Below are 21,783 nucleotides of genomic sequence, written 5' to 3'. Positions count from 1 at the left end.
GTAGTCCATTCCGATTCTGCTATGGATACATTTTCAAAAACTGCAAGCAGAGATCCTGTACTCTGGAGAGTGGAACCATGAGTTTTTCCTAGTTGGGGTTTAGTCAACATCTTTTTAAAATGTTAATACATATTTTCCACCTTTTTGTGAAATAAGGTTTATCAACGAGTGATTGAGAAGCAGGAATGAGACAAAGGAATCAAGTGTTGGACATAAATAAAAAGCAACAACACAGAGCATTAATAGTAAATAAATGTATCATTAAGTGCATCTAAAATTCCGGAATGAAACAACAGTGTGATCTACAAATAGCATTAATCAGGTTAATGGCTAGAGCAGATGAATTTGCAAGTCAAACATGGCCACAACCTTTGCATAGTAAAACATCAACCCCTATATGAACAGACTGCCATAGTGTTTAGAAAGAAATGTAATCATGCATGAAATTGTAAGGATAGGAGGAGTGGATAATAGAAACATAATTGTTTCAGAAACATAAAATGTCAGATATCACTCAAGGCTAATAATGACAATGTCAACCAAAAATCAAGATTGAAAAGATAACAATTGCATTTGCCAGCTAGTGTCTTCCTTGTGAATTAGGATTGCACTTCTACACACTATTCTGTGACAGGCCCAGCATCACGGTTAATACTTGGTTGGGATGTCAATGCATGAGAAATTTGGATACTGAATTTGAGTACAAAATGATATGTTTTACCAATAGCTAAAAATAGCATGCTTAGTTTGTTTCAATATTTTTGCACGTATTGTGTCTTGCCCTAAATATTAAGGGGCTGGCAACAGTGAAAAGTGATCTGAAGTCCCTTTCTTTTATCCACAGGCCAGGTACTGTCAGGCAGCCACAGTGCAAGCATCCCTATGCTGACCTCAATCCTGATTTGGAGAGACCACCTTCTCTAGAGGTGAGAGGCAGTTCAACATCAATACCAGTTCCATCTAGGGGGACGGTTGAAGGAGAACTGTCAGTGCATGTGCAAATTAAATAACCCAACCACTCTTCATCAGAGAAAGAAGCAGTCATTATTCAACCAATTCTACATTGCATTTACCCTTCATTTCTAGGAAGACTACCTCATTCTGCTGGACTGCATTATGTCTTCACAGCCTACCGTCTCTCTAAAAGTGCTACAGATCTAGTACATTGTCACTGACTCTGGCATCTCTTTCAGATACTGCAACTCCAAATATTGTTAATTTCTTAGTAGCTCATCATATTTCTTCACTGTCAAAATATTTGACACCTAGACATTTATTTTATGATTTGTAAAACAGACAGGAACCGTATTTTCTCATTTATAATATAAACAGCCAGTATTTTACTGTTAACCGTTTACATTTCTATCAATCATTTAGATTTTTGGCCTTATCCTACAGTCGGGATTTCGATCTATGTTACTGCTTATTGAAATTGTATTAATTCAATTTTCTACTACATGTCATAAGCTTGTTCTGAGGACCTTTCGACTACCACTATACCCACTCCTTCTGAAAACTACTAACGCCACAATTTTCTTTTATTCCACTAGCATCATTTTTTATGGCTCCTTCAAATTCCAGAATTCTGTTTTATCCTGAGTGTTAGTATCAAAGACTCAGTTTTCTTTATATTCTTCATCTCATATACAGCACAGCCAATCTTGACACTGTAGCTACATTGACCTGAAGCAAACTCGTATTCTCTAGGTCTAGTCAATTCTTTAGATCGGTTGAGCACCTTAATTGTGTTCATAATGTATTCCTCATTCATATATTACTAACTCTGTACACCATAAACACTATCACATTTGTTTTCAATATGTTCCTCAGTATCCCTGGTATTGCCCTTACACTTCTCTCAAATAGTCGATTACTCACCACAGAAAATTTCATTAAATCACCTACTTTGTCTCATGAGTGAAACACATATTCCTGTCCTTTTTTCTGGACACTGCGTGAAATAATCCTGCTGTGTGCCCTTCACTTCCAATTAGTAAATTATTTTTAAAACACCTTTGCTGTGGCTATTTCTCCATTCAAAGCATTCATTCAACTACAATTCTATGTGAGTCTTTTATTGCTATCTCATAAATCAACTGAGTCTGCTTACCAATTTAAACATGGAGGGTCTGTTTTGCAAACTGCTGTTTGTAATACATTTTCAGGGGTTTAGCATGGTCAGTAAGAGAAGGGGGTGTGGGCTTCATATTTTCCAACAATCATGCTAGTATTTGAGGTTAAAATACATTATAAAACAAGGAGGGCATACATGGGGACTTAAGGAGTAGTGGAAAGGGAGAGGAACACAGATCAGTAAGGTGACTAAGCTAGAGAAAACACAAGATTTTGTAAAAAATAAATAACCAACATTTGGGGAATAATTGCAAAACAGAACGAGGGAGTGTGTTAGTCTGTGTACATGTGAACATCGCTGGTGAAATCCGACAGACACCTCATCATACATAACTGAAGCCATTTGTACCCAGCTACCTAATTTATTTATCATGGGTGTAACACCCCAAACACCCCCACACAGATACACACTGTACATTTTGTAGTACAAAAATATGTACCACAAAGTGTAAGTTTTACCTACACATGTATTAGGGGAGCTCTCCACCCCAAATGCAGAGTCCCCACATGTGTAAGTATAGATTTTAGTAATAAATGTGGGAGGGACACAGTGAAGTTGAGGGGAAAGGGGCAGAATTGCCACTAAAGAGGAAGTTTTTAGGAGTGGTAAGAGGGGCTTAGGGAGAGTCAGGAAGATATGTTACCCACCCACACAATTGTAAGCCAGTTACTTTACTCTGAGACATCTAACTTACACTTTTGTAGTAAGTTAGTAAACCTACTACAAACTTACTCAAAAGCAGAACTAACATTTGTGAATCAGGCTCATTGCCTGGAATCCTCAAGGAACAGGTGTTTACAACCCTCTATGAAGCATTGGTGCTTCAGGCTTAAGTGGCAAATGTATAGCCGCAAAAGCCTTGTGTTGTAGATTTTCATAAGGTGTTCTTATTTTGTGTAATCTGTGTTACTCAATAAATTGAATGTGATTCAGTTTCACATTGGATCTGGCCAATCATGATTTCACTTTTACTATGGACTTCATTTATATCCTATGTTCCTCTTAATCCAGTTGCATTGAATATTAATAGATATGCCCAGTTCCCTTCATTCATTTAATTTATTTTACCGATTTAAAATATTCTTAATGCATCGTAAATGTCATGTTGCAAGCAACATCAAGTACATTTGTGCTTGGTAACTGGAACACCAAAACCACAGGTGTTCTCCTTCAAGCTTATATACCAAGAAGCACGAAGTATACATAGTTTTTCTTAGGAGAACGAGGCAATAAATGGTGCCTGTGATTCTAATGGTAGTGGTTTAAGTATAATTTAGGTCAAACTCTGGGGGCCCATTATGGGAGTCAGAATAGAGGGACGAGCAGCTTCTACAAGTTGAGGGCAGTTGTTTTCCAGTTAGAAGGAGCTGGACATACTTGGTTCCTCATATGTCCTCTCAGAATGTCTGACCTTTCTACCTCACCAATTCACTAAGGATTCACTCTATCATGCCTAAGATTTGCTTTCATTACAACATTGATACCCATACTGGAGCTTGCTTATTACTATAGCATCTATGCACATCCCTCCACTGATCAGTTTGTTATTAAATTGTAAACATACATTAAGTCTTGTTGTATGCCTCATTGCACATGGCCCCTTCATCTACTCAATTATTTTCAACTTGTCTCTTTTTTTGCTAGAATCAATCCCATTTTATTCTCTGAAACACTGGTTCACCACACAGTGACAGTCTCTTGTCTTATTCTTAAATTGGTGCTGTGTCACTGTGTTTGTTGTATAATGATTCGCATCAGCATGCAAACCCACACGATTGGAAGTGGTCCTGCATGCTGGGTTAACCACTTGCACCAAAGTCATTAAGAAACTTATTGAAATTTGGGAAACGTGGCCCATTGCACTAGAGTAAGAAAATTATAGTTTTTCTTTAGTTACAATTAATTACATAACATTGCCAGGTCAATAAAGTGATTCTCTCAGTATGCCAATTTGCTCAGAGAGAAAACAGGATTGAAACCAAGGTCCCCTGTACTCTCAGTTAAAAATCTAGATAGCAGACCACTCCCGGCACGTATCTGTATATAACTAAGTCACCTCAAAAGCACTTAGGCCCATATTTATACTTTTTGACGCAAAACTGCGCCAACGCAGTTTTGCGTCAAAAAAATTAGCGCCGGCTAACGCCATTCTGAAGCGCCATGCGTGTGCCGTATTTATTGAATGACGTTAGCCGGCGTTAGCCGCCGCCGCTGTCTTGTGTGCGTTAAAAAAAACGACGTACACCAGGCAGCGCCGGCGTAGGGGGAAAATGGCGTATGGGCGTCCAGAAATGGTGCAAGTCAGGCTGAGGCAAAAAAATCGCCACAACCCGATTTGCGCCATTTTTTAACGACGCCCATCCCCCATTGAAATGACTCCTGTCTTAGCAAAGACAGGAGTCATGCCCCCTTGCCCAATGGCCATGCCCAGGGGACTTCTGTCCCCTGGGCATGGTCATTGGGCATAGTGGCATGTAGGGGGGCACAAATCAGGCCCCCCTATGCCACAATTTGTTTTTAAAAAAAATACCTACCTGGACTTACCTTAATGTCCCTGGGGTGGGTCCCTCCATCCTTGGGTGTCCCCCTGGGGTGGGCAAGGGTGGCAGGGGGTGTCCCTGGGGGCAGGGGAGGGCACCTCTGGGCTCATTCTGAGCCCACAGGACCCTTAACGCCTGCCCTGACCCAGGCGCTAAAATCCGGCGCAAATGCAGGTTTTTTAGACCCGCCCACTCCCGGGCCTCATTTTTGCCCAGGAGTATAAATCCGACGCAATAGCATCGGAGTCATTTTTTAAGACGGGAACGCCTACCTTGCAGATCATTAACGGAAGGAAGGTGTTCACGCAAAAAAATGACGCTAACTCCATGAACTTTGGCGCTAGACGTGTCTAACGCCAAAGTATAAATATGGAGTTAGTTTTGCGTCAAATTTGCGTTGAAAAAAACGACGCAAATTCGGCGCAAACGGAGTATAAATATGCCCCACAGAATACTTAAAATTAACCAAAGATGGTGATGTATTTCATCAATTCGTCTATTGTTGTCTATTATTGAAAGGCACTCACCACTCCACCACATCAGTCCCACCAGAGAAAGAAAATATACTCAAACCTTTGAATTAACACAAGTTAACACTAAGAAATTTTAGATTTTGAGAGCCTGCTAAATTTTTCAAACTTAGGTCTCAGACTGTATGACTGAGTTGTGTGTAGCATCTATAAAGATGTAATTTATAATAAAGGATATTTAGAATCACTGAATATCACATACATTTCGTAAAACATATATGTTAGGGGAAGGAAAAGAAAGCCAACCATAGATACCAACATAAGATGCCAACAATACAGACGTGTAGTTTGTTGAACAGAAATGTTATATTGTATTGGAATAAAAAAATAAAATAATAAACTGGACTAAAAATATGGTAAGTCCTTTCATGCTATGGTTGGAATTCAGCAATATCCAATCTCGTAGATACCTTCTCATTCTACATTAGGTATTCCATCTATTCAGAATTTCAGTTCAAATCATAAGCTAGACAATGCACACTTACCAGTGCATCATGGTAACCGGGTGTGGTTCATGCTAGGCAGCCTAATTAGAGAGCCAGCGCAAAAAATGACAGTAGCAGCAAGCAAAGCTAAGCCAACACAGCCATGTGTCGTATTTTCCCCTTGCGTGACACATTGCAGCAGGTTTGGGTGAGAAATAGTGAATCGACCTCCAAGTGTAGTTTACAAAAAAAAAAAAAAACGAATGTGAAAACAAAACCAACAGTGCAAAGGGAAAAGACTTTTAGCTGATGACAGACCTATTGTCTTTGTCACTGAATGTTTCCTGGTTGGGATTGCCCACAAATACAGTTTTGCAAGGTGTCGATACGCACATAAAATTGGAACAAACCCTAATATTGTATGTTAATTTTTACTTGTGTAAAATGGGCGCATAGAACACTCAAGTTCTAAAGCCAGTATTTTGATGTTTGCCATTACATATGATTGTAAGCGTGTGTGGATTTACAGTAGGGCCTAGGTGACCATGTTTATGCCCAGAACTTCCTTGTAAAGGGTCATAAAATGTCTGTTTCTGTGGATGTATTACGTAAAAATAACATAACAAGGATTTTGTTTTGCACTGTTCAAGTTAAATGTTGCTAAGGCGTCCAACTAGAGAGAGCTGCTGGACTGATTTCCTTATTACAGTGTATATTGTTAAGATGGAACTTATTTTTTGGTGTCCATTTGGTGTCCATGGCTACACGAAGTTGGTTCAGACCGGTGTTGCTTTGGGTATTGAGGGCCTCATTTACAAGGCCATAACAGCATACTGCACCTTTGGTGCCGCAGTGTGCTGGCCCATATTTACAGGACCACACAAAGCCACCTTGCGTGGCTTTTCATGGCCTTGTAAACATGGCCCCCTTTTGAGCATAATTCTGTGTGAAAGGGGAGTTCTATGGGTATTGCTTTGGGTGCTCCCAAGCAACACCAATGGAACCTGGCAGAATCAGATGCATTCTCAGATTCAAAAGCTGGGAATGCGTCAGATTCCTACGCCACCTCAGGAATGGCGTTAAAAGTGGCGCAACGGGGAGAAATAACATTATTTCTCCCCAGTTTTTTCCTCTCTATGTATTCTACATTCTACAACTCACACAGAGATAAGAAAACACCATTAATGATTATTTATGTGCAGGAAGATGTCCCTTCCTGTACAAAAACAATGATCCCTGCAACACAGGCACCCTTGCACCCTGGTAGAAAAACCTACCCCAACAGTAAATTTAGTGACTGCAAGCAGCCACTTGCACATGCTACTGAATTTAGCACTATTTCTTAATGCAAAATGCATCACCATGTCCATTTTGGACACAACAGAGCATTTTAGTGCTTAGAAATAGTGCTAATTGCAGAATTACTCTTCTAGCATATTTCAAGCCTAATCTTAAGGAATTCTGCTGTAATTCTATATGATTATGCTACACAGAATTACACAAGTTACGCCCACCCCTAGTCTTTTTCCAATTTGCATACATGTGGTGGATGAAGGACCACAAATGTTGGTTTGAGTGGGCAAGTGTTAAAAGGATACAGATTGTGTGTGTAGATGGAAGATCTGTTTTGTTGAGGGTGACCATGATTGACCCAATACCAGTTTCGGCATTTACAGGGAAAAAGACTTAAAAGAATATCCACTTCCTAAAGTGTTGGATACATAGGACTTTTGAGAATGCCATGTTCAATTCAGGAGGTGGATGCACATCTGTTCTGTTTTTAAAGGAAGCAAGTAACTGTTGTAAGGGAAAAGAATGCCCATGGATGTTTTCAGCAGAAGTTCATTTTACACAGTTTGAATACATACCACATACTGGACCAGGGGCTAGTTAATATGAGATGAGGGTATTTTTCACTACCTGTTTTATATTGCTGTGCATCACTACTTAATTTGTTTTGGTGGTTGCAGGTGGGGGCCAACCAACACTCATTTTTGTGAGCCAGGTCTTATTTTTTAACATCAGACTTTGATCCAAAAAGAGAGAGAGAAGCTGCAAAGGTGGAAGGAAGGAAGATGAGAAAGATGAAAAACCAATGTCAAAGGGAGAAAGCATGGATGAAAAAGAGCTTGTAAAAGTGAGATAAAGGTGCAAGGAGTGTAGGGCGGTCCATGAAAGAGGCATGAGGTGGAATTAAAGCTAGGCAACCTTGGTAGTAGGGATCCCAGGCATCTAGCAGTGCCATCAGTTGGCTTCTGAAAAAAGTTCATGCCCTTGCACTTACTCTTTTCTACCTTAAGTACTAATCTACATAGATGTTCAATATGTTGGTTGGTGCAATATGTGTCTGTGTTAGATTTGAATAGCTTTGATGTGATGGAGTGTTTGTAAATGGATGTCAGTGCTGAGGGTTGTGTGTCAGAAAATCTTGTTTAAAATTAAATACTGTGCCTTAAAACGCATTTACAATAATATTGTTCCACTGGGAGTCGAATTTCTCTTATTGACTACAATAGGGGTATATTTCTGTAAACTATTCTCATGACTCTATAATCAGTTGCTATTGTGAAAATAATATTCTTGGATCAGATCTTGCGGGGGGATAGGAGTAATATCTATTTCATATCTGATTTAGGGTGTGTGCAGTGAAAACACATGTGGATATGTGTTCTGTGATTTATAGTGAGATGTGTATGGGGCTGTACTCAGTGTTTTTTGGTGTGAGTACATGAATGTGCATGGGGGTTGCTTCCTGTGGTTTACAGGGTGGCTCCTTCGCTATGGCGAAGGGGCATCTCCCCCCTGGCCAAGAGCCAGGAGATGAAAAATTAAACAATAGTTTTCTAGTGTTTCATTTTTCATCTGCTGGCTCAGCCAACAGTACTGAGGAGTGGCAGGGCTGGGAGAGGGGAGGAGTAGAGAGTTCACTAAGTGCACATGTGTGTTTGGCCAGCTGTCTGAAGCCGGCCAAACACACATGCGCACTTAGGTTTCTCCAGCCCGGCTGTATACACAGCCAGGCTGGAGAAACTGCACAGACCGCAGGGCTGTGTCTGAGCGGCAGTCACTGCCACTCAGACCAATCCTGGTGCTGCTTTCATGCATGAGCTTTCATGCATGATCTTGCATGAAAGCAGCTCCAATATTGCTGGGTGCTGGGACCCCGGAAGAAAAGGAGCGCGACGAGGCAGGAGGCGGCAGGAATGGAGGCAAGGTAAATACTTTTTTATCTTTTTCATTTTTACCTTGTCTCTGTTCCTTTCCCCCCCCACCCCTTCCCTTGAGTTATGTGGTAGCCGATGCTGGTGGTTTACATTATAGTACTGTAGAAGTGCATTTGGCCCGTTGTGTCTCGTGGAATTTCAAGTGTGAGAAGTGTGAATGTGTGGTCTATTTCCCGTGATTTACGTTATGGTATCCTATTGATGCCATTAGCATATTTCATTGTTTGAGTTATCATCTGATCGATATTTGTAATGTGTTACTTAATCTTATTGGACTAAAAATGGGGAGATGGTATACACAGTGAAGAGACTACCTGTCATAATCTGTATACTGTGATATTATGAAGTGATGAGTGGCTGCATGTGTAGTGCTGTGAGTGCTCTATGGATGACTATTTTGCAGTGATCAGTTGGAAACTGAAGGCAGTGGTTGAGCACTGCACTGTCATTGTTCCTCATGGGGTTAATGGTTTACCTGCACAGATAAGACAAGAGTAGTTGCTTAATTACCCCTTACATTGAAGTTTTCTGTACACCGTCAGCATAAATGTAGCATGTATTGCTTTTACTACAGATACATTCACATTCAAATACCACAGCTCCTTCATCCCCATGTTTTCAACAGGATAGTAACTCATTACAGCGCTAAAGCCTGGTGAGTACCGAGCATCCGTTACAGTGTTGGAATTACAGTGCATTGGGAATCAGATGCAAGTTTTCCATAGTAGAACCCAAAAGGCTCATCATGCACATTTCTCGCATATCACTCCATATGTCCTCCTTCACTAGTTTTCTTTACTATGGTACCCCTACCAATATACTCTTTGCTTCTTCCGTGACAATCTTAAGTCAGTACTTCACCCTTGTATTTTTAGGGTGCTGCACATGGGGGTGGGGAGCATGTATGAAAACTGAGGTGAGGCTTGAAGTTCCTATGCTTCAAGCCTGGTTATTGTCACATGTAAACTGATGCACTGCTTTGAATACCATAGAGCTGCCATAAATACACACTTTTCTTCCTCTCTAAAATCGTGGCCCTTACCTCCTTTTTCTATATGGCTGTGAGGGCATGCATCTTTTCCTGGACTAGTAGCCCCTTATTCCTCTGTCTTTTCCAATCCAGTTGCCCGTTTCTGCCTCCATCCTGGAGACTATAAATGTTGTTGACTTTTATGAAGGCCCTCTACCCATTATTCTCACTAATGGGTATTAGGTCTTTGTGCAAGCACTACAATTATATCATCTAGTATTCCATGATGTCTTCTACTTCTGTTTCTTATTAAGTGCTTGATTACTGAATTATGGTGCAGTTCCAATCCTCAAATATGTTATCTGCTGGATACAATTACCTAGGAATGACAATGCGCATGTTTTATGGCAGCTGTTAAAAAGCTTTGCAGAAACTCAGGGACGAGTTCAGCACTGAGGCAGTGAATGATCCGCTAAGAAGGCATTTGTCCTGACTCACATGTTCGGTCTCCATTAGAGCTGCCATATGAGAAAGAGCTGAACTGTGATCCACAGCGGCGGCCGTTTCCAGGTGAGCGCTTCTCACTCCTGCATTTCTGTCCAGCAGCAAGGCTAAGCAGGCCAGCCTTTGTTTGGCCAACAATGAGAGTAAAAGCTGCCTGACCTCCTGTTGTAGAACAGTCTTTTTATGCCGGTCTGTGGCGGTTTCATTATAGTTGCTAACGGCAGCTTCTGTACCGACAACCCCTTGCAGGCATTCTACACTGGCACGGCTCAGCTCACAGACTGTGGAGGATTTTTCCATTTTATGTGACACAGGGATTGCCTCGTGACCTTTCCATGCAGAGCAAATCATGCAAGATAATTGCTAATTAGATCTTATAAGAGTCGCACATTGCCCTAATGGGGAGGATGAGTAATGTTTTGGAGTTGTTCCTTTCAACTATAGCAAAAGTGTACACTGCCTCGATCAGGCACAGGGTTGTCATTGTTTTTCTGGCAAGTTTGCAGGCAGAGGTTTGTTAGGTGGGAGGAGAGAGTTCTTTGATGAACCAGGAGGAAGCAAGCAATAAATGTCAACTGACTGGTGTCTCTCTAGTTTATTACCAAGGGCTTGATTGCAAGCTGCAAGGGACACAGGAATTCCAGGGCTGACATTACTTTCTCAGACCAGCATTCATAACCCTGCACCGTGCAAATACAAGTTTAATGGACAAGAATGGGGGGGCTAACGTGCAGACCCCAGAACTTCTGCGCTCTTTTCCCTCATGTTTTGTTCCGATTCCAGGCCTGTTCCCAAATCGATACTCCTGTTTACAGCTGGCTGATTTTCTTTGTGGAAACAGAAGTCTAGTTATGGGGTACAAGTCCAAATCTGGTCAATTTGGAATCAGGTGATGTGTCTTGAAAAGATTCTGCCACATCAGAGTACATGTGACATTGATACCGAAGCTTTCTCTTATACCAAAACTCCACCAAAATTCCACTAATGCTCTAACACGCTGGGCCTTACTTTAAACCCACATTTCCCCAAGTTAGTGCTTTATTTTCAGATGGTACAGCTCGACAAGGTATGCCTCTTTCTGTTTCTGATCTTTGTTGTGATATTCTGAGCTGTGCTTTCTGAAAATAAAGTACTAACTCAGAGAAATATTGAGTTAAATGAATTCACTTTACACACTGGAGGTGGTCTGCTTGGTGCACGCAAAGCACATCATGATTAGGCCTGGGTAAAATGTTAATTATGCCAGAGTAATCAGAGTAATTTCACTAATTGTGCATTACTATTGTGATGTGAAATTATCAATATATATATATATTTCTATATATTTTATTGTAATCGCAACCAACAAACAATGCGAAAGAAGAATACAAACAATTGCAGTTGCCATTGTGCTCCGGAGTGGGAAGTAATACAAATGTCTTTGTTTGCTACATTTGCTATTCCCCTGTGGTATCCACGCCCCCGGCACACGTGCGGCTGCAAGGGAGCCCGCGCGCCCGCGGGAAGCGGGAATGGGGGGAATGATATACCATTGGAGCACAAGTAGAGCAAATCATGCATTAAACGAAACATCAGAAGAAAAACAAAAAGAAAAGAAAAAAGGAAAAAAGAGAGATGAAGTGATAACCAATTATCCAAGGAAGTGTGAATAGAGAGGAAGGGGGCCAGAGTAGGATCCGGGCCGATCCGAGCGTGAGCAGGGGGGAGTGGTGGGGGAGGGGGGAAGCCGGGGAGGCCCGGGGGGAGGGAGGGGCAGAGGGGCGAAGCGAGCCACTCCTGAGCCCAAGCACCTACTTCTGCACCCAGTCTGAACGGACCCGACCCCCAGCACAGGAATGAGTCGGGATGATACTACGGAGTCAACCCCCAGGGGGAAGGGAGCCCCGGGGAGTGGGCCCGGGCGAGGCGAGCAATGTGACACTGTGCGGTCCTACATGAGTTAGCCATACTCCAGCAACCCCCCCTTAGTTTTGTGCAAAGTAAATGGGCACCCTCTAGTGGCCATGTCTCAGACATTTATGTTGGTTTATGATTTATCTTGTTTGTCAGGTTATCCGAAGGTGAGGGTGTGCTACATGCAGCTTCATAAGCACCTAGCGTGGCCCGGACGCTATATTCAGGGACGTCGCTTGTCATCTTTATTTTCTATGGCTAACACAAAGGAGTCCCAGGTGTCCAAGCCCTTGACCGGGATCCCTTCTTCAGAGAGGAGACTCAACGCCTGCTCCTCAGCACTGGCCCAGCGCAGCACCTCGACTCCCCATTGGTCTGCACTCGGGGCGCCGGGAGCTTTCCAGTGCATGGCTATGAGGCGTCTATACAACACCAGTGCTAGGGCTATACATCTGTTAGTTTGTTTCCGTTTTTTGAGGTTCACACCAATTCCCAGTAAACATAATTCAGGTGTGGGGGTCAATGAGAGATCTGTCCATTCGGCTAGTGTATTTATTACTTCGTTCCAAGCATGGCGGATTGGGGGGCAGTCCCATGTCATACTGAAAAAGGTGTCCTCTATGGTACCGCACCTATGGCACGACTGGGGTGAATGGGGGAACATACGCGCCATGCGGTGAGATGATAGGTATGATTGGTGTAAATAATTGAACTGGGTGTAATGGAAGCGAGGGTTACGTGATACTGCATGAATCATATCCATGGCTTGAGTCCATGCATTTTGCGTAAGTGATTCCGATAGCACATTATCCCATCTGCTTTTAGCGTGTTCCTGTCTGTGTTCAACGTGGGAGGTTAAGATTCTGTATGTTCTTGATACTTTTACTGGGGTGTTTATGTTATCTAGCAGGTCGTGGAGTATGGGGGACTCCGTGGGTTCAGAGTTCCCGCATTTCCAGCGAGAACGTATCACTTGACTTACTGCTCAGTACGCTATGAAACTACGTTGTCCCAAGTTATATTTGACGGCAAGTGAGTCATATGTTAGGAGCTGTCCTTCATTATGTAAGTCGCCGACTACTTGTATGCGTTTATCAAGCCATGCATGTAGTCCAACCTTGGTCGCTAATTTAGCGAGTTCCGGTATGGCCAACAGTGGAATCTTTGGGGAGTACGGCGTGTTTTTGTTGCCCGCTAATGCGTATCGACCCCAAACCCCACGTGCTGTGTTCAACAGAATATTCTGTGGATTTTTAGGGCAATCGTGAGTCATTAGGTAGTGTAGTACCTCGATATTGCCAAGGTCTGAGAGAATTGTCTGTGTTTCAGTGCTGGTGGGGCTTCCGAGCCAGTTAGATATCCAATGCAGTTGAGCAGCTGCATAATATAATTCGAATCTGGGAGCACCTAGTCCACCCAATGTAAGTGGTTGTTGAATTTTGGTTAACGCGACGCTCCGCCGTCCACTGCCCCAAATTAGGTCTGTTAGTAAACTGTTCAGGGGTTTGAAAAAGGAAGCGGGTAGTACCAATGGAAGGGCCAGGAAGAAGTACAAGAGTCGTGGTAGTATTATCATCTTTGCTATGGCGACTCTGCCTATGGGCGAGAGGGGAAGGGAGCACCAAAAGGGCAGAGAGCCCCTGATGGATCTGATCGCTTGTCCAAGGTTTCCGCCTCTGAGATCCCGGACGTCGTGGTACACATTTATTCCCAGGTATTTAAAAGTGGTGTGTGACCATTTCAAATCATCCGAGTAAGATGGAAACCGGAGTGCTTCCGGGACCGGGCGCATAGGGAATATGCATGATTTTGACCAGTTCACCTTAAGCCCGGCTACCGAACAGAATCGATGCAGCAACCTCAGCAGGTCGGGCAGGGACTCTGTGTGATTACTAAGAAAAATTAGAGCATCGTCTGCATACAGAGACACTATCCGGTAAGTGAGACCATCATGGACACCCCATAATGGGGCCAGGGTCCGGAGTCGAGCAGCCAATGGTTCAATAGCTAAGGCGAATAATAAGGGTGATAATGGGCAACCCTGCCTGGTGCCTCTTTCTATGTTGAATGGATCAGAAATTGTGTCGCCTGTCTTGACCCTAGCCGTTGGGCTAGCATAGAGTACCTTTATCCAGTCATGTGCGTCCAAAGCCGATGCGGCGAAGTGTTTCTATCAGGAATGGCCACCCTAGAGTGTCGAACGCTTTTTCTATGTCAAGTGAGATGGCCACCTGGAGATAGTCACCCTCTGGGGAGCTTGCTATTAGTCGCAACAAATTCCGTATATTACCGAAGGTGTTGCAGCCAGGTATAAAGCCGACCTGGTCTTGGTGGATCAGATCCGAGATCCATGGGAGCAATCGGTTGGCTAATATTTTACCTAGTAACTTGCAGTCTGTGTTCAACAGCGACAACGGTCTGTACAAGCGTACATCTAGTGGGTCACGGCCTTTTTTAGGCAGAACTGCTATCAGTGCCTCGCAGCAGGTGACGGGTAATTGACCACGGTTTAGGGCCTCGGTTAGCATTGCTAGGTATGGGGCTAAGATTTGGGCCGAGAATGTGCGGTAATATTCAATGGGTATGCCGTCACTGCCAGGTGCTTTACCGTGTGACAATTGTTGCAAAGCCCGTTGAGTTTCAGCTAAATCTATCGGTCTATCTAGTTCCGCCACCTGTGAACTAGTCAGGCGGTTTAAATTAATGCCGTTGAAAAACTTGCATAGTTGTTCAGCAGAGGGGGGGGAGGAGCCTTGTATAGTGTGCGGTAATATTCTCTGAAGGCCCTGTTTATTTCTATTTGAGTGTTTACTATTAACCCTGTGTCGAGACGGATGGCTCCTATGGGGGAATTCCGATGCTCATTACTTAATAGCCAAGCCAGGAGTTTACCTGATCTGTCCCCTTCCGCGTGTGCATGGGCCAGGTAATGACGATAATCAAATTGCCTGAGCCGTCTATCTGCTTCATCCCATTGTGATCGTACCCTGGAAAGCTCCTCGTGTGTGATTGAGTCCTGTGCATATTTGCACTCCAGGGTATGGACTTCTTGTTCCAATTTGCGGCGCTCCCGTGTCAATGTTTGTCGTACTCCCATTGTCGTGGATATGCATATCCCCCTAATGACTACCTTGTGTGCATCCCATTCGTTTGCCCTGGAGCTCGATGTCCCAGTGTTCTGGGTAAAGTAAGAGGAGATGTGCATAGCTATTTCCCCTCTGAACGGGGGGTCCCGCAGTAATTGGGCTTGAAGGCGCCAGGTTGGTATGCTAGCGCGCGGCCTGCCCCATCTGATGTTAACAATGAGTGGACAGTGGTCCAAAATTACCCTGGCAAAGTATTTCGTGCCCGTGATTCGATGTGTTAGGTCTTGTGAAGTGAGTATTAGGTCAATCCGGGTGTGCAGTAAATGTACAGAGGAGTGATAAGAATATTCCCTGGCGTGAGGATGTAAGTGTCTCCATATATCTAAAAGGTGGCGGTCTGACATCCAGGTTTGCAGCATCAGTGAATTTTTCGTTACCGGAGCGGCCACCATAGGCGGGTGTGATCTATCTAAATCTATTTGTGGTACTCAGTTCATGCCCCCGCCCCAAATGCTGGGTATAGTTGGGTCATTTGATAGTTGTGAGATCGTTTTTTGCAGGAAATCGCCCTGTCTGACATTCGGGACATATAGTCCATTAATCCCGAGCATTTCCCCATCGAGCAGGCCAACTAATCGTATGAACCTGCCCTTGTTGTCTGTTGTGTTGCGATGTACTGTATAGGGAACCCCTGGAGCTATCCAAATCAATACCCCTCTGGCAAAGGATGAAATACCAGAGCTATAGACCTGTCCCGCCCATCTCCTCTCCAGGTGTATCGTATCCTCTGAGGTGATGTGTGTTTCTTGTAGAATAGCTATGTAAATGTGGTGGCATTTTAGAAAAGTGTATATCCTGTTGCGTTTGGTTATTCCGGCCATACCTTTCACATTCCAGGTTAATATGTTGTATATCTGTTCTTTATGTGTCGTATTAGGTAATGTAATTGAGCTCCCAACAATTCGGGCCAAGAAATTGTGTTCCAGTTACAAATGCCACCCTCCACCCACCGCAGAGCACCCACTCCACCCGAGCGCCTCGATCCCCAGGGTGGGGCCGCCACGACCCTGGGAGAGGGGGATAGACCCCAGGTTAGAAAAGAAAGGAAAGGAAAAAAAGCTAATAAAAAAGGATATTTCGGGAAGGGCCCGATTTCAAACAGGGTGGCACAACCGGTGCCTAAGATGAAGTCCAGGTTGATCAGTTCCATACGGGTACCGTTCAGGTGTGGGGGGGGCGTGGATTGATTGAAGTGCGGCGCCCTTTTGGCCCACTTCCAGAATGATTCCTTCCCAGCGTGATCCTGTGAGTGGGCGTGCTGCACAGCAGCAGAAACCCAGAGACATCCGAACCAACGGCTGAGCGATCCATGTCGTGAGGCATTCGGAGTCGGAGGTGTGCGTCTATTGAAGGGGGGGACCCCAGCCTCCAGTGCAGCAGGCTCTTAGAGTTTGTGAGGGGCGCCCGCCCCGGATGCTCAGAGTTCGTCTGCTAGTCGTGGGGTGAGCTCGGGCCCATCAGAGGGGGGTAGGTGGGTAGGCTGGTCACACTTCCTGGCGAGCAGTCGTCGTCAGGGTCTGCTTCGCTCCTGGTGTCTTTTAGTGAACTGGTGAATGTGCTAGCCACTCTTAGGGTTTGTGCTTGGTCTGCTGCCATTTGTGATTTGGTTAGGCGTGTCATGGTTTTTGGTTTTTTCTTCTTTCTGGAGCTGGAGGTGGTCCATTCTTCGTTTGTTGCATCTACTTTAGCTGAGTCGACTAGCCCCTTGGCATGTATCCATGTCCATGCGTCCTCGGGTGTAGGGAAGAATATAGTTTTTTCGTCGCTAATTATACGGAGGCGGGCTGGAAACATGAGTGAATAGGTGATACTGTATTCACGTAACAATTGTTTGATCTTGAGGTATGATGCTCTTTTACGTTGCACCTCCATCGTATAATCTGGATAGGCTGTTACATTGCTGTTTTCCATGGTGATTGGATCCGAGGTTCTTAAGTGTTGGAGGACCGAGTCTCTGTCTCTGTAATTTAGGAACCGCGCTATCAGGGGGTGAGGTGGAACTCCAGGGCGCGGGGGTCTGCCAGGGATTCTGTGGGCTCTCTCTATCACTAGAGCTTTGGTGGTGTCTTGTGTTTTCATTATGTCCTTCAGCCAGTTCTCTAGGAATTCCTCGGCACCAGGTGATTCTGTGCGTTCAGGAATGCCAAGGAATCTGATGTTGTTACGTCTTGAGTGACCCTCTGCTTCCTCGGCTCTGCATTGCAATTGCGTTAGGTCCGACTCCATTTGTAGGATTTTAGTCTTCATACTTGCTACTTCGGGTTCGACAATTTTCAGTGTAGATTCAGCATTGTGTAAGCTGTCCGTGAGTTTGCGGTGGGCAGCGCGGAGCAATGAGACTTCAAGAGCCGCTGCATCAATTTTGCCCTCTAGTGAGGATTTGGTGTCCATTATTGCTTGCATGATTTTGTCAAACTTTAAAGAGTGTGTACGCAATGTTTCGCTCAGTTGGAGGAGTACTGTTGCTTGTGATTCAGGGTGATTTACGGGTGAGGAGCAGGCGCCATCCGTGTGGGTCACTGGTTTGGGGTGTTTCGGTTTGACCATGGTGTAGCCCTATCAAGGCCCCTTACGGACTGCACACCGAGCTTGGTTTGGGTGAGGCTGACTTAAGACACCGTCAGGTTGGCAGTGAGACCCAAGTAGCGGACGGGAGGCAATATAGAGGTGGTAAGGGGGCAGAGGGCGCTGTGGGATTATCTACGCTGGGAGGCTGTCAAGGACCAGTTTAATGTGAAGACAAACGAGTTACTTGGCAGGTGGACAGGGGAAAGTCCTGTCCAGCTGTCGGGCGCAGCTACGTCAGCTGTACGAATTATATTGGTTTCTCCCCCCTGGGGCTTGCTGCCTATTGCACATCCTATGCGTGCCAGCTCAGCTCGCCTGGCTCACCTTGTTGCTTGTTGGCCTTGTACAGCTTATCTTGGGTCTGTATGCGATTATATGCATTTAATTTCTTTTCAGGGCGCTTTCCCTGTGTTCAGCTGGTGCCCGTGCTGGTTTCTTGCTGTGGGCATTCGTTTTTCTTGATTAATTTAATGGGACGTCTGATGTCTTTAATTGCCTCTTTTGGGGTTCCTTTATTTCCTTTTTTTTTTTACCCCTTTTTTTTTTCTCCACCTTTTTTTTATTATTTCTTTACTTTCTTTTCTTTCCTTTTTTTTCTTTTTCTTTTTTCCTCCCTTCTTTTCTTCCTTCCTTTGCTTCCTCCTCTGTCTACTTTATTTAATTTTGCCTCCTCAGCAATGATGACACCTCCACCGACGGGGTGCGTGTCCCGTCCCGCAGTGCCGCAGCCTCTGTGCTCCAGAGGGGGAGCCCTGCCCAGCCGAGACCGCCTGGGGCCTCCGCGCACGAGGCCTTGGTCACGGCCCAGGCCCCAGCGTAGGAGGCGCACGCTCGGCAGAGGCCAAGGCACAGGCGCACCCGGGAGGGCGCGGCTCGTCCGTGAGTGAGCTGCCCCGGCAGGGAATCTTGGGGGGCAGCTCCGAGTCACCGATCCCTCGCCGCCTTCGCTCCCGCTCCCGATCTGGAGCCGAGGCCCTTCAGCCGTGGCGCGACCGGGCCGGAGGCACCCGCGGCACGTTGGGGGCGGCCCCAGGGACCGCCGCGAGGAGGTGCGGGCGTCCCAAAACTGCGCTCAGGAGGATTCCGGGAGGGATCCCGGCGATCAAGTCGAGCGGCGCACGGAGGCCGGGCGGCCCTCGGTCCGGGCAGCAGGGTCCGGCGGCTGTAGGTTCCAGCCGCGCCGCCGTTCCTGTGCCCCTGGCGGCTCCCCCGGGGAACGGATTCCGAGCACGTAAGTTTATGGTGGGTGCCCCTGCTCGAAGGGGGGCCCCCTTGCAGTGATACGGACAACAGAGGCCACGGTGAGGGACAGGATTCATGCCGTTTGGTGGGCTGTGAGCGGAGCTTCTGATTCAGGCATCCGCTCCAGTAGCCATCTTGACCACGCCCCCCCTGCGAAATTATCAATATTACACAATCAAGCCGGCTTGAGTAATTAAGAGTAATTTTGGACTAAAATCCTACCTGAAGAGCAATGGAAAAACAATCTAAGAAAGAGTGAGAAGCTGCTAGCTGCTGTTGTTCATGTCTTGTAGCCTTTAGTGCTATTTTCGTAGTGCAAAGTTCATCCTCGGGCAGATTTCCGATGCAGTGGTTCATTTTGCACTGAGAAAATAGCGCTAAGTGCTGAATAAAACTTCACACTTAATTACACAGATTTAGGAATCATTTTGCTGCAATTATGATTAATTATGCTGGAGAGAATTATGCCAGTCATGCCCACCCCTAATCATGAGACAGCCCCTGGTGTGTTCATGTTCTGTGAATACCTTCGGCCGTATTACATAAAGTGAGCACTGGGACCACAAAGTTAAGACAACCTCTGCCACAAGTTTTGGGATGACTGATGTCATAAGTAGTTGGGGAGCTGAAGTTGCACTGTTTTACACCATTGGATAGTGGTAAATGATTGCTTGTCAGAGGGACTTTCAAGGCAGGTTCCGTTTATTTGCTGGAAATGTAGCAGCATTTGGTGACCTGTCTTAAATAAACAAATGAACATAGCACAATACCAAACACAAAGCAATATAACAATTAAAACTTATCGAGGCACATCCCAGCAAAATAGTCCAAATAGAACTCAACTACAGTAGAAAATAACAAAAAACACATTGCAATAATGTAGAATAAATACACAGCAACACCGAAAACACATCACAGCAAAATGGCACATAACAAACATTCATACACGTTTTTTTATCACATATTAATACATCTAGAGTAGTAAAAGATGTGTGAAGTTAGCATAGCCTTAAATTATGACCAAGGAAATGTAACAGCGCCACTAGAAATGTTTTGTGGTCTGGCCAGTTATATTTTAATAATTTGACTAAGCTCCAAATGGGTTACAGGCTGAACCTGTCATGCTGGAAGTCAGATTCATGATGCTTGTTTTAGAGTACAGACCAGTCCTTGCAAGTAGCACATTAACACCATGTAGCAGTCATCACTTTCTATACACAAAAATTGATACAGGACAGTCATACGTTGTTCTACGTCAGGGGAGTCTGGCCTGCCATTGCCTGTCCTTCGCAGAATATGTAATAGTAGTAGGTGGAAAAGAAACAGTGGGGCATGCAGCAGAGCTGGAGGGCAGTAAGAGAATAAACAAAGACAATAAACAGTCTCTTATTTAGCTTTGTGCAGGTACACTAGCTTGCTCTACAGCACTACTAGAACATCATTCTCAACTGTGTGCCAGAAAAAACAAATGAATCCAATAAAGCCTGCTTTCTCGTTTTCAAATGTAGGGTAATTTTGGAAAAGCTTTTAAAACACTCATTTGAGCAGTAGAGATGGATATCTCCTCTCTGTGGCCCATGTCCACACTAGTAACGTATTAAATATGCTTTACGTCGGGTAAAGCAACATTGCAGACAATGACACTGCCGAATTTGGAAAAAATGTTCAGTCAATAGTGCGGGGCAAAATGCACTATTGAAAGACGTAGAGCCAGTTTTAAACAGGCGGTACATCTTTCAATTACAGTAAATGGCCTGATGTTCAGGAAATGTGCAGGAACTCCTTGTAGAAAGATGCATTCTATGAGTGTCTACAGAAGCCTGTGGGATGATGCCAGAAGGGTGCCTCAAACACCTGCCCCCCATCAGAAGAGACATCCTTGAACGCTGCACTGACTCTGTGCTACTTAAAAGCGGGAGACACTCACTGCAGTAGGGCTATAACATGGCCTGGGAGCAGATGCTAAAGCATTGCATCAGGCGCAACTAATATGGCACCTTGTCGGCAAACTGAGTACTATTAAACTGGAGGATGACACCAGTAACAGCAACATCAGTTATCGTACATGCCAAGAGGCCAGATTCAGGAAGGAGATTCACTATTCCTTAAAATAGCATTATTTTACCGCTCTCCTTCCTGTAGTTGCCTTCTACTTCGATATAAATCTAAGGGGAAAACACAATTCCCCGATAATTTTTTTTCAAAATCTTTATTTTAATTACTTTAAATTGTTGTCATGTGTGTGTTATTTACAGTACAGAAATGACAGCAGTTCAGTATGTAGTGCGCATTACTGTTTTTTTTGCAGAAAGATCTGAATTTCACACGTTTTAAATCTTCGCATTTCTTTGGTAAATTAAAAGAGCGTCAGTGGGTAGCAATTGCTCATGTTTTTCAATCACAAAATGATGGGTTAGTCTGTGTGTGTGTGCGCTCAGTGTAAGTGGTCATTATGATAGGATTGTCATGAACTGGGAAGATTTTATTAAAATGTAATTTAAAGACGAAAAACACTTTAACAAGATTTTTTTTTAAACAAAAAAGTGAAATACCACAAAAGTGAGGTTTTTAGGGGAAAACCCTATAACACTTTCTTTATCTGGGAGA

The 21,783-nt window shown here is 44.4% G+C and overlaps 1 protein-coding gene across 2 annotated transcripts in view; it reads left to right on the top strand.

The window, feature by feature from the left end:
- LRRTM4 (leucine rich repeat transmembrane neuronal 4) overlaps nucleotides 1–21,783 on the top strand; it is a 1,757,998-nt gene that overhangs the window by 1,608,262 nt on the left and 127,953 nt on the right. The window contains exon 4 of one of the 2 annotated variants that reach the window (XM_069214164.1): nucleotides 845–926. The exons of the other annotated variant lie outside the window; for it this stretch is intronic. Within the exon in view, the coding sequence (XP_069070265.1) occupies nucleotides 845–889 (45 nt within the window). The 3' untranslated portion in view covers nucleotides 890–926. The remainder of the gene's footprint in view (nucleotides 1–844; nucleotides 927–21,783) is intronic. 2 annotated transcript variants of the gene reach the window in all.

Source organism: Pleurodeles waltl, chromosome 11 (genome assembly GCF_031143425.1).
Source record: "Pleurodeles waltl isolate 20211129_DDA chromosome 11, aPleWal1.hap1.20221129, whole genome shotgun sequence".
Classification (NCBI taxonomy): domain Eukaryota; kingdom Metazoa; phylum Chordata; class Amphibia; order Caudata; family Salamandridae; genus Pleurodeles; species Pleurodeles waltl.
Note: the sequence above shows the minus strand (reverse complement) of the source record. Positions and strands in the feature narration are given on the sequence as shown.